We start from the raw sequence: 13,793 nt of genomic DNA on the forward strand, positions 1-13,793 counted from the left end.
GGACAGTTTTTAACTCCCCGACAGAGTCCTATAAGGCTTAATGTATTTACATCCTACGAATTAGAGACTTTCCCAATAGCTGACGCGGACACACCCATTAGGGGACAAAACACTCCTAATAGGGAACAAAACACTTCCATTAAGAGACCAAACACTCCCAATAGGGGGACAACCAAGGTTATGTGCCGGCCCTACCTTGTACACAGGGCCACCATCAGGGGGTACAGCCAATGCCCCAGTAAAGAGCCCAAGCCCCCGCTGCACCCCCTGCAGAAGCCCCAGCACAGAAGCAGAAGACCGATGTTTAAACAGTGATCACCTGCTTCTGTCCGTCCGCCGGACACATCACCCTCCTCCTTCTCTGATCCCCCTGTGTTTCTTTATTCCCCCATGAGCCAAATCATCCCCCTTCGCCTTTATTACCCCCTGTGTCACATCATTTCCTCTTCATCCCCCCTTAATATCGCTCTATGTAAATTCATCACCCCTTCTTTACCACCTCCTGTGCCATTTCATTCCCCCCTTTCCCCCCTGTGCCATTTCGTTGCCCCCTTTATCTCCCTGTGCCACTTACCGTATTTTTCGTCCTATAGGACGCACCGGCGTATAAGACGCACCCAATTTTTAGGGTCAAAATCTAAAAAAATAAAGATTTTGAACCCAATAGTGGTCTTCAACCTGCGGACCTCCAGATGTTGCAAAACTACAACTCCCAGCATGCCCGGACAGCCGTTGGCTGTCCGGGCATGCTGGGAGTTGTAGTTTTGCAACATCTGGAGGTCCCCAGATTGAAGACCACTGCATAGGATTTAATACTCACGTGTCCCCGCCGCTCCGGACCCATCACCGCTGCCCTGGATGTCGCTCCATCGCTGTCGCCGCGTCCCTGTCGCTCCGGAACGTCTCTGCTGCCGGCCGGGTATCCTCGCTCTCCGTCACCGCCATCACATAGTTACACACGCCGACGCATGTACGCGACGATGTGATGACGAGGAAGGAGAGCGCCGGCCATACAGGGGATCCCTGAACGGAGAAAACACTGAGGAGGCAGGTAAGGTCCCTCCCGGTGTCCTGTAAGCACTAACCCGGCTATTCAGTCGGGCTGTTCGGGACCGCCGCGGTGAAATCGCGGCGGTCCCGAACAGCCGGGTTAGTGTCACTTTCCCTTCAGACGCGGCGGTCAGCTTTGATCGCCGCGTCTGAAGGGTTAATACAGGGCATCACCGCGATCGGTGATGTCCTGTATTAGCCGCGTGTCCCAGCCGTTGATGGCCGCAGGGACCGCCGCCATAGGGGGTGTATTCGCCATATAAGACGCACCAACTTTTCCCCCCCAGTTTTGGGGAAGAAAAAGTGCGTCTTATACGGCGAAAAATACGGTAATAAAGAGCGGGGTGATGAATTTACACAGAGGGTAATAAAGGGGGAATTAAATGGCACAGGGGGTAATTTGGCACAATGCAAGGGGGGAATAAGATGGCACAGGGTATAAAAGAGGGGGGGATAAGGTGGCACAGGTTATAAAGGGGGAGGAAATGGTACAGGGGGAGGGATAAGGGGAGATTAAACAACACTGGGAGATTATACTGTAATATTGCTTTTTAATGTGTTTTATAGGTAATTACACTCTGGAGTGAGTACAGGACTGTATTCCATCATTTAGGAAGAATTTTAAGCCTTTTTTTCCCAATAGGGGACATCTCTCAATAGTGGACACTTTTTTTTATTCCTCGTGAGCGTCCGCTATTGGGAGATTCTACTGTAAGTGCTAGAGAACCTCAGAGAACTTCTATCCCCTAACTTGCACTATAGAGACTCTTTGTATTCTTATTAGATGCAGCTTCAGCCGGTCATTGTGATGTGTTCGTCCCTGTCAAGTTACAAGCATTGTAAGGCTACATCTTCTAGGAATATACTGGAGAATCTGCACACACACACACAGGCTAGTTGTATAACTCTGCACCTATGCACTGTATGTATTCACCTACTATATCACTATTCTCCTGGACTCTTGGATAAGGCAGAAATAATCACTTCAGCGGCACCAATGGGTGGCATTTTAGCAATGCTTACATCATAAAATTGGTGTAAAAGGTTTCACATTTTTTCGCAAAGTAAGGCTTGCACAAAAATTTCCATGCGAGCCATGATAAATCCCCCCATGTGTATACACATATACAAAAAGGACAGGGCTGGTAAGAGATTATGTATTCCTGTATCTTATAGGAAATTAGACACACACGAGAGACTGTCTTCCTGTCTAAACAGTAGAGAATGCAATATACTGGGAGTCTGACTGGGGATCACATGACCTAGCTGTGTTAGTGAAAGAGCTGAGAAGGAATGAAACAAATTACACTTTTTTTGCGCCGTGATCTGTACTTTTTATTGATACCAAATTTGCATATATAAAACTTTTAATAAATTTTTTATAAATTTTTTGGGGAATAAAAGCTTATAAAAAAGCAGCTATTTTGGACTTTTTTTTCTTTAACGTTCGCGCCGTTCACCGTACGGTATCATTAACATTTTATTTTAATAGTTCAGATATTTACACACGCGGCGATACCAAATATGTATATAAAATATTTTTTTAACACTTTTTGGCGGTGAAATAGGGAAAATGGGACAATTTACGTTTTATTGGGGGAGGGGGGTTTTCAAATTTTTTTTACTCTTTACTTTTTTTACTTTTATTTTTGCACTTTAATAGTCCCCATAGAACACAGTACTGATCAGGGTTATCGGTGATCTTCTGCTCTGGTCTGCGGGAAGGCAGATCAGAGCAGAAGACTCCCGGAAGGCAGCGGAGGCAGGTGAGGGGACCTCTGTCTGCCGTGCAGGATGATTGGATCGCCGCGGCAGCGCTGCGAGCGATCCAACCATCCATTTAAGTGACCGCGATGCTGCAGATGCCGTGATCTGTATTGATCACGACATCTGAGGGGTTAATGGCGGACATCCGCGGGATCGCGGATGTCCGCCATTACCGGCTGGTCCCTGGCTGCGATCAGCAGCCGGAACCTGCCGGTACGTCCTGGTGCGTTAAGTACCACGTCACCAGGACGTACATTTACGGCGCTCGTCGTTAAGGTAGTACATGTCTCTAATATGGCTGCTCACAAGGGGCTGCAAAACTTCACGAAAGAAGTGGCGCAGATTTATCAATGCAAAATCTGGGCCTTTATTTCTCTCGTACAGAATTACAACTAAATACTGAAATAAAAGCCCCGGTCTTAATGTAAACACATAGGAACAAGAAAATCACAAATGTAATGACTTGTACCCTGGAGCATAATGACACAGTTGTCCCTTTATTAGCTGAGAAACTTGTAGAACACTCGAAGAACAGTGTCCTAAAATAGTTTGAATATTTTAGTATGTTAACTCTTTGTTCACCACGCAGTTGCTTAGGAGTTTTGTGTCTGTGGATTGCTTATTACAGAGATAAATCAGAGTAAAAGTGGAGGGGTTTCCCAGATAACAGCTCTCCATGTCAGGAACTTGTAAATAATGAGAGCGGCCTCCACTTTTCCCATAGGCCTCTTTCACATCACCGCAGAGCTCTGTCGAAGAAAAAATAGGAGAAGTTGTAGTTTTGCAAAAGCTGGAGGCACCCTGGTTGGAAAACAATGGTGTAGCCGGAGGAAGAGATTTATAAGAACTTGTCCTCTGCACACGTGTGGATTCAGCCTGGATAGATATTGTACGTTTTTGCTTATTTCTAGATGATTTCTGAAATGTTGACTGTCATACAGTCCAGTCATCCAACATTGTTATTGTGTGCTTAGAACTATAACCGTCACGTGTTTGTTTTTTGTAGGTTACGCAGGTACAGCTCCTCTGATAAACTGCTCAGAGATCCAAAAGAGAAGAGTAAGAAACTAGAGAGGAAAGTTCTCTCCACGTCCAATCTTTTCAGTGGTAAGAGTAAATAGAAATACGTCTTGAGGCTTGAAGTTATAAAACTATGTTTTGCTTCTAAGCATAAGTGGTTGGAGACTGAGCTGCAGCAGACATGCCTTCTCCCTTCCCCTTAAAGGGATATTCCAGGAAAAAACTTTTTTATATATATATATCAACTGGCTCCAGAAAGTTAAACAGATTTGTAAATTACTTCTATTAAAAAATCTTAATCCTTTCAATAATTATCAGCTGCTGAAGGCGAGTTGTTCTTTTCTGTCTGGCAATAGTGCTCTCTGCTGACATCTCTGCTTGTCTCGGGAACTGCACAGAGTAGAATAGGTTTGCTATGGGGATTTGCTTCTACTCTGGACAGTTCCTGAGACAGGTTTCATCAGAGAGCACTTAGACAGAAAAGAACAATTCAACTTCAGCAGCTCATAAGTACTGAAAGGGTTAATATTTTTTAATAGAAGTAATTGACAAATCTGTTTAACTTTCTGGAGCCAGTTGATATATATAAAAAAAAGTTTTTTCCTGGATAACCCCTTCCTGCATGATTGATGTAAAAGGTTCAGTCCTGGAAGCTAATCCCTGTACATCAATCATGCAGGGCAGGGAGCAAGGAGGCATGCATGCTGCAGCTCAGACCCTTTAAAGAAATCTTACAGTGTTACAGTTATTAACCCCTTCCCGCTATAGGACATATGCTTACGTCCCAGCACCCGACATGTTCGCGCGCTGGGACATATGCATATATCCTAGTGATCTCCTGCACTGCTGCGGGACCCGGCTGACAATCACAGCCGGGGACCCGACGCAGCTGCCGGGGGCCGCAATTGCGCCGGTCCCGGCAGCATTAAACCCATAGATGCCGTGATCAGTCCTGATCATGGCATCTATGGTTTTGCTCCTGGCAGGGAGCAGTGCTGAGCTTGTCTTTCTCCCGGCTGAGATTTAGGACTTCAGCATGAGTCTGAAATCTATATAAAAAAAAGGCTTGCTGCCAGGACTGGTAGGGAGACCCCTAGTGGTCATTTTTCAAAGTGGAAAATTAAATAGAAAGAAGCATATTTTTTAATAACATGCTATTGGAAATTTATTCTGCATACATTGATCTATAATATATCAAAAGTATTTTTGATGAAAGGTACCCTTTAAGGGGTTAAAAAAAAAACACCCTAATTTTGACATAGCATAGAGACATGTTAATATTGTTTGGTCGGAGGTCCCCGTCCACAAAAGGGAAGAAGCGCTCAGCTTATTTCTGTTTCTCCTCACTGCAGGAAACAGAATTTTATAGAAAGACTATTGGCTGTTCTGGCTATCATGGGGGATTCCACACCCAGACCCCATTCCATCTTTGCCATGTCCAAGTGTTTTTTGGTTTTTTTTAAACCACAACCACACATTAGAACTGTTAAAAAATAAAAAATAAAAAAATAAAAAAAAAGGATCCTTCAGCAATAGTAATAAAAAAATGTTAAACCACAAAATTCATGCATGTAAAGAAAATCTCTTGTGCAGATTCGTGTGTATGAATGTTTATTGTCCCTTTTCTATTCACATCTGGTCATAAATAAGACACATTAATATCTTTCAGGTTCTTCTGCGTCAAAACGGGGAAATTATAACATAGGTGAGTATTTTATGCGGAAAGAGACATTTGCTTTGCATTCAGGCTGCACACGTATGTTCTTATATGATTAAATGCTACGGCGCTAGGGAGAGTTTTGCAACTTTTAGCAGGAGCGCCATTTTAGCAGCAGTGCCAAGGGCTATGTTCATTGTGTAATAACCCCCAAAAAAATAAAAAATGTAAGTGGAAAAGCTTTTCATAAATTAGGCTATGTTCACATCTGCGTTGGAGCTCTGTTTGGAGGAATCTGTTTAAACAACAAGACCTGAGTGGACAAAATAAAATAAAAAAAGTACATTTTATTTTCTGGTCAGATCCTGCTAAATGTACAGATCAATGGGATCCATTGATGTCCATTGTGCAACACATCATCCAGCCCCATTTTCTTTCTCCTATTGTAGTCTGTGATGGAGCCTCTGATGCAAATGTGAACAAGGCCTTAGAAGTAATTGTATTAGCAAGACTCTGGTGAAACATGCTTAATATATATATATATATATATATATATATATATATATACAGATATAGATCATCTCAATGTGTGTGTGTGTGTGTGTGTGTGTGTATATATATATATATATATATATATATATATATATATATATATATATATATATAATCTCAATGTGTGTGTATGGGAGTGTATGGGTGTATATATATATATGAACCAGATACAGGCGCAGCACTCCAAGGAGTGCTGCGCCTGTATCTGGTTCTTATCTTGGATGGACTCTGATCAAGTCCTTTGGGACGCTGGCACCAATTTTTTGGTTGGACTGGATAAGTAGTGCTGCTTTATTTTGGGATTATATATATATATATATATATATATATATATATATATATATATATATATATATAATATATATTCATATACACACACACACAGTAGAAACATTAAAAAGTACCTGTCACCAAATAGACTTTTGTAAACTAACTCAGGCTATGTTCCCTAACTACTCCTAACACCCCTCCCACTGTTAACAAAGGATAGGGGGAGGGGGGGTCTTAGCGGCGGGACCCCCGCGATCAGACATCTTATTCCCTATCCTTTGGATAGGGGATAAAATGTTTTTGCCCGGAATACCCCTTTAATAATTTCACCACAAAATCTATGGCGAAACCAGAAAAAAATTATTTGTGGGGCAAAATTGAAAAAAAAAAAAAATAAAATTTTGTAAATTTTTAGCAGCTTCCGTTTCTACACATGCAGTTTTCGGTAAAAATTGCACCTTATATTTATTCTGTAGGTCCATACGGTTGCAAGAATACCCATTTTATATAGGTTTGATTTTATTTTACTACTAAAAGTTTTTATCGGTACCATTTTTGTTTTGATCGGACCTGCTGAGCGCGCCTCATACCTCAGCAGCTGCAAATGGATGTTAATGAATTCTCAAATCAAGAATATAGAAAAATTTGCCTCTGAGCGCCCACACTGTGCAGCCCGGTGTGCACGGTCTATCCCGTGAGAGGAGCATCGAGTCAATAGCTGAGCGGTGAGTGCAGGAGTTTTCTATATTCTTGATTTTGAGAATTCTTACTGAAACTGTTCCTTTACATGTCCTAGCACCTCTGCAGACTTTACACTATTGAACCGGATGACTACTTAGCTGCTACCTGCTTTCTCCTCATCTTGCAATTTTGGCTATTAGATGCCATTCCACCCCTGCCTATGTGACACATATGGATGTTAATAAATGTCCATTTGCGGCAAGGGGTTAAAAAGCTGTGTATCTTACCTTTCTTCTACCAGTAGGAGAAAGTGGGCATTTCCCAGCAGGCATGACATCACTGAAGCCTGCTGGGGGACCACTTCTGCCCTCACATCTTTGCGGTGCTGGAAATAGAAGACATCAGGCTCTCTGCAGCTTTCAGTCTGTATATCTTTCAGTGAAGCTTTGTGCAGCTGTCAATCAAGCTCAGTGCAGAGAAGCACTTCCTGAGTTTGGACTCCTGCCAGGCCGGGATGAGACCAAACTCACGGTATTATATGCAGCAGGGACCAGTCCAGCACCACCTAGTGGCTGATTTTTTAATTACATTTTAATCATATTTATGTTGATCATTTTAAAAACAAAGGGAATAATAAAGTGTCTGCTAATTACACAAGGAACACTATATTAAAAGTTTTATTTGGTGACAGTACTCTCTATATGTAACATTACTGTGTTGTGTGCAATTTTACTTAAATGGGCACTTTAAAAAAAAAACTACTTTTGATATGTAAAAGAGACATTTCAAAATTTTTTGATGGGTCTTGGTGTTCAGACCCTGACCTGCAATAACAGGCCAGGAGTATTGCACGCTAAAAATGTTCACTTTTGTCTCGGTACCATGTGCCCATGACGATCTCATAATGCAAGTCTATGGGGCCGTGTTGGTCCCATTGATGGAGAAGCACTCAGCTGGGTGCTTCTCTCTATGCTGATTCTAGCGATCAGTTGTGGTCTGAAGTGTCAGACCCCGACTAATAAAAACTGATATGATCTGATATGCCTTCAGGACATTTCAAAGTGTTTTTTTCTTTTCTTAAAGCGACAGGTACACTTTAACCTATAGTATACTAGCATGGACATGTGCACTGCCCTTGGTAGGATGCTCTGTGGCAGCGTTTCCCAACAAAGATGCCTCCAGCCATTGCAAAATTAAAACTCCCAGCATGCCCGGACAGCCGAAGGCTGTTCGGGCATGCTGGGAGTTGTAGTTTTGCAACAACTGGAAACACTTTAGTTGGGAAACACTACTGTTCTTTATGAATTACCATGTAAAGCTTGTTTATATGAAATATGGAAAACCTTTTTATGATACTATACAAACTGCTGCTCACCTTATAAACAGGGACAAGTAAGATTTGTTTGTTTTCCCTCAGCTGGACGACTTTACTATGTAGTGAGTATAATGTATCGCTAGTTAGCACTGGGATTGTTTTATTATATTCATTTTGTTTAGCTAATGCAACGTTCCCTAACCTGTGGATCTTCAGTTTCTGGCAAACTTTAGCTCCCATGAGCCAAAGGCCGTCATGGCATGCTGGGATTTGTAGCTTTGCTGGCGAGCCACAGGTTGGGAAACACTGGGCTAGTGCATAGTACACATATAAGTCCCTAGGATCATCCAGTGTCTCGTTAAAGGGGTACTCCATGGAGGGGAAAAAATATTTCAAATCAACTGGTGCCAGAAAGTTAAACAGATCTGTAAATTACTTATATTTAAAAATCTTAATCCTTCCAGTACTTATCAGCTGATGTATGCTCGAGAGGACGTTGTGTAGTTCTTTCCAGTGTGACCACAGTGCTCTTTGCTGACACCTCTGTCTGTGTCAGGAACTGTCCGGAGCAGGAGAGGTTTGCTATGAGGGATTTGCTCATGCTATGGACAGTTCCTGACACTGTGTGGTCAGACTGGAAAGAACTATACAACTTCCTGTGGAGCATACAGCAGCTGATAAGTACTAAGAATTAAGATTTTTAAATAGAAGTAGTTTACAAATCGGTATAACTTTCTGGCATCAGTTGATTTGTAAACCACCAGAGTACCCCTTTTAATAATTAGAAACCACTATGACATTTGTCACAATGATGTTTTTTGTAAGATAAAGCCTTATCTTGGTACATTGTGCATGTTTACACCTTCCAACAATTGCATTTACACCTTCCAACAATTGCATGTTTTTCAAACAGTGTGAGCGTGAATCCAGCTGTTGCAAAACTACAACTCCCAGCATGCCCGGACAGCCGTTGGCTGTCCGGGCATGCTGGGGGTTGTAATTTTGCAACAGCTGGGGACACACTGATTGGAACACACTGGCGTAAGGAGTCAGTAAAAAAATCGCCTCTGTCTCTATATAGATGGTATGAGCGTAAAGGTTTTCCTCCGCGGTCGACCAATCACAATGTATATTCCGTCCTGCATAAAAAACCACGATGACCAGAAGCCGGAACTTCCCAGTGAGAAGCTGCAGTTAGACTGGGTGTATCCTTATACGGTGTCTGAATAATTTCTGCTACATTCCCATCTATTAAATGGGCACTCTCATTAAAACAAATTTTTGCTATTGCACTCCTTATGATTAAAGAGTATCTATCATGAACTCATCTGTCCCTAACTCTTCCTGACTCTAATCCTACCTTTTTTTTTTTCTAAAACCCCTTTTCCTATCTTTATTAGTCCCTTCTTTGTTGCTCAGTTTGATGCTCTCTGTGAGAGAGGAAGGGGGAGTGGCCCAGCAGGCGTGATGTCAGCTAAAGCCTGGCTGGGCTCACTTCCGCCCTTTATCTGCACCAGGTTGCGGGTGGGGCGGGGGGTGTAAACCTATACCATACGTGTGGTTGGAGTTCAGTTTACATGGGCAAGACACTGTAAGTACATATACTGCTGTGGAGTCAGGCGCCGCAGTCCGGCTTGTACTCACAGGGGTGGTGGGATGCGCTGTGATCTGCTGTCATGTTTGTACTCAGGTGGGGTTAAGGGGGTAGCGAGGGTGCGCTGCGATGTGCAGTCCTGCTTGTACACAATGGGGGTGGATGTGTCCTCGGCCTTTGTTATCATGTTATGGCGGGCAGGCACAGCAGCCTGTCTGCCGTGCACAGCGCCTCTCCCGCCTGTCTGGTTGACAGGCAGGGAGCTGCCCTGTGCTCTTCAGTGTTCCGGTTGCACTGAGAGTTCGGACTCCTGCTGCCAGGCCAGCATGAGTCTGAAATCTATTAGCCGGGACATGTAAAGAGACCCCTAGTGGTCAGTTTTTAAAAGTAAAAAAAAAAATATATATATATATCTCAAGATATACATTTTTGTTAATCACATGTTATAAGAAAGTTGTTTCTAATACTTTGATTAACAAAATATAAAGTTTTTTTTTTGGTGACAGGTATTCTTTAATAAAAAATCTTTCTAATGTGCTTTGTTTAAAAAAAAAAAAAAAGTTTTTCTATGTTTTATTTGTGTTTAAAAAAAGCTGCCACTAGGTGTCTCTCTACTTGTCCAGTGCACATATTCCCCCCCCCCCCCCCATCTCTTGCACAGACTTTGGACTCCTGCTGGCCTGGCAGCAGTCCAAAATCGGGAAATGCAGTTTGAAGTGGTGAGGGGTGTGTGCGCAGCCTTAGCCAATCATAGCTCATCTGACACTGAACTGCTCGAGGCTGTGTGTAGCAGAGTGAGGGAGGAAGTTCTCTCCTGTATGGCTTCATATGATGTCACACCTGCTGGAGAACGCACCTTCCCAGTCTGTGAATCTGACTGAGCAGAAAATACAGAGAAATATCAATGTAGAAAACTAAAAAATAATAAAAATAAAGGCAGGGGGTGGATTATCATGATGGGACAGTGAACTGGGAGGATTATCACATTTAACAAGATAATGAGGTACTTGTCTGTGTTCATGGTTTTCGTTTATTGAGCTTTCTATTATTGAGCTTTATGCAATGTATTGGTCTGGACTGCAGCTGTAGGGCCACCAAAAGGTGCAGTTGCACTCCATCACTGAATCGGGAAGTCTAAGCTTGTAGATTCCATTTTCATTAAGGGATCAGTATGGGGGGCATGCAGCCTTTGAAATGATAATATGGTAAAATATATACTGAATATGAACAAGGGGATTTCCTTAACCCTTTCCACACCCGTAGTTATGGCTGCCGTGGCCGCGATTCACGATGTAACCTGCGTATGCTGCAGTCCGGAGAAGTTGTCTACTTCACTGCATGTGTCATAGTCATCTGCGATGTAAACCGCGGAACCCAGCGCCACTTTTTACGGCACACAGACTGCGTTCGCTGGTAAGTCAGATAAAGAGTTCAGAAGGTGGGCATAACACCTATAAAGAGAATATAGAATTTTCTGCTATAAATGTTGTTTATTGGGGTTTCATATAGGGATGTCCCGCTACCATTCTTCTAAGACAGAGTACGAGTAGCGATACTTTAATTCTGGTACTCGCCGATACAAAGTACGAGTACTTATATTTTAAAGGGAATCTGACCCCAGGGTGACCCATTTTCTGGCGCTGCTCACTGTATGATATGTGGGTCCTTGTTGTGTACAATGGAGGCGTCTGCTGTAGTATGAGCCAAGATTTCTCTCTTCTCCATTGGGCAGAACAGGGAATTTGCATTGGTGCTGAGACCGATGACCACATGGTGAGCAGCTGTAGAAACCGGCACCTGCACTGTCTACCTATAAATTCAAGTTAGTGCAGGTGACTCTGCTATAAGATTGTCTTTAATATTAGGTTGTATCCCCTTGCAGTCATTAGTAGCAGCCCCCCTTGTAGACAGCAGCCCCCCTGTAGACTGCAGGCCCCCCCCTGTAGACATTGGTAGCAGCCCCCCTGTAGACCACAGCCCCCCTTTAGACAGCGGGCCCCCATTTAAACAGCAGCAGCCCCCCTGTTTAGACAGCAGCAGGGCCCCTCCCTTTAGACAGCAGTGCCCCCCCCCATTTAGACAGCAGCAGCCCCTCCCAGTAGACAGCAGGTCCCCCTGTAGACATTACTAGCAGCCCCTTCCTTTCAGACAGCTCACCTGCGGCTGTCCTCTGGTGCTGCCACTCCACTGCCCCGCTCTCCCGTCCGCATCATGGCGGTTCCAAGGTAGGAGCATGTGACATATAGGTCACTCTCCTTCCTCCGTAGCGTTACGCTGGGCGCAGTAGTGGAGGTGGATTGACGTGTGTGTCACATGCTCCTCCATGGAACACTATGATGAGGATGGGAGAACGGGGCAGTGGAGCGGCAGCAGGTATGGGACATGGTATCGGGGACATTAAACGAGTCCCCGATACCATGCAAATGGATAATATCGGCCCCTACACCGATACTAGTATTGGTATCGGCACATCCCTAGTTTCATATGTAGAAGGTTGTATAGTACGTGTTTCGGCAAACAACGTCATCAGCTACCCAGTAAGCTGACTATACACCTGAGTAAGGCAAGGTGCTTGCCCAAATGTGTATTGTACAACATTTTTCATGTAAAACCCCAATAATTAATATTTACAGTAGAATTTGGTGATTTATGGGACCTTTTGCTTATTTTCATGTTCTATATCCTCGCGCACCAATACCTACGAGTGCTGACAACCCTATGGTACTTAAAGGGGAACTCTGGTGGAAACAAGAAGAAAATAAATGTTTTCAAATCAACTAGTGCCTGAAAGTTAAACAGATTTGTAAATTATTTCTATTAAAAAATCTTAATCCTTCCAGTACATATTAGCTGCTGTATAAAACAGAGAAATTTGTGAATTTCTTTCGTGTCTGACAACAGTGCTCTCTGCTGACACCTCTGTCCGTGTCAGGAACTGTCCAGATTAGAATCATATCCACATAGAAAACCTCTCCTGCTCTGGACAGTTCCTGACATGGACAGAGGTGTCAGCAGAGAGCACTGTGGTCAGACAGAAAAGAAATTCACAAATTTCTCTGTAGTATATCTGTAGCATACAGCAGCTGATAAGTACTAGAAGGGTTAAGATTTTTAAATAGAAGTGATTTACTAATCTGTTTAATTTTCTTGCACCAGTTGATTTTAAAAAAAAAATTTCCACCGGAGTTCCCCTTTAATGAGGAAAACATGACACACATAGGGTCAGGGAAATAGGAATACGAAACTCAGTTTAATGTGTCCCTTTCAAATAGAAAAAAATTGAAATGTCAAAATTTATGATCGGTCAGAGTCTGTGCTAAGACCTCCACCAATCAGAAGTCTGGGCAAGCCATAGCAACCTTCACTCCATGGATCGTTACTATTTCCCTCCTGCAGCCCCATTATAAAGAAGCGGAGATCACTGCATGCCGGGGAGTGAAGAGCGCTACTGCATGCTTTACCCTGCTCGTCCTTCTGATGGGAGTATCTCCTTAACCCCTTAAGGACCGGGGTTTTTTCCATTTTTGCATTTTCGTTTTTTGCTCCTTGCCTTTAAAAAATCATAACTCTTTCAATTTTGCACCTAAAAATCCATATTATGGCTTATTTTTTGCACCACCAATTCTACTTTGTAATGACGTCAGTCATTGTGCCCAAAAATCTACGGTGAAACGGGAAAAAAAATCATTGTGAGACAAAATTTAAAAAAAAAACGCCATTTTGTAACTTTTGGGGGCTTCCGTTTCTACGTAGTACATTTTTCGGTAAAAATGACACCTTACCTTTATTCTGTAGGTCCATATGATTAAAATGATACCCTACTTATACAGGTTTGAATTTGTCGTACTTCTGGAAAAAATCATAACTTCATGCAGAAAAATGTATAC

The 13,793-nt window shown here is 42.9% G+C and overlaps 1 protein-coding gene across 1 annotated transcript in view; it reads left to right on the forward strand.

The window, feature by feature from the left end:
• EML3 (EMAP like 3) overlaps positions 1–13,793 on the forward strand; it is a gene marked incomplete in the record, with an annotated part of 106,343 nt that overhangs the window by 49,622 nt on the left and 42,928 nt on the right. Inside the window, 4 exon segments of the mRNA XM_056527536.1 lie at positions 3,824–3,924; positions 5,507–5,542; positions 9,394–9,517; positions 11,170–11,319. Coding sequence (XP_056383511.1) covers positions 3,824–3,924; positions 5,507–5,542; positions 9,394–9,517; positions 11,170–11,319 — 411 coding nt within the window.

The sequence above is a fragment of the Hyla sarda genome, chromosome 6 (genome assembly GCF_029499605.1).
Source record: "Hyla sarda isolate aHylSar1 chromosome 6, aHylSar1.hap1, whole genome shotgun sequence".
NCBI lineage: Eukaryota > Metazoa > Chordata > Amphibia > Anura > Hylidae > Hyla > Hyla sarda.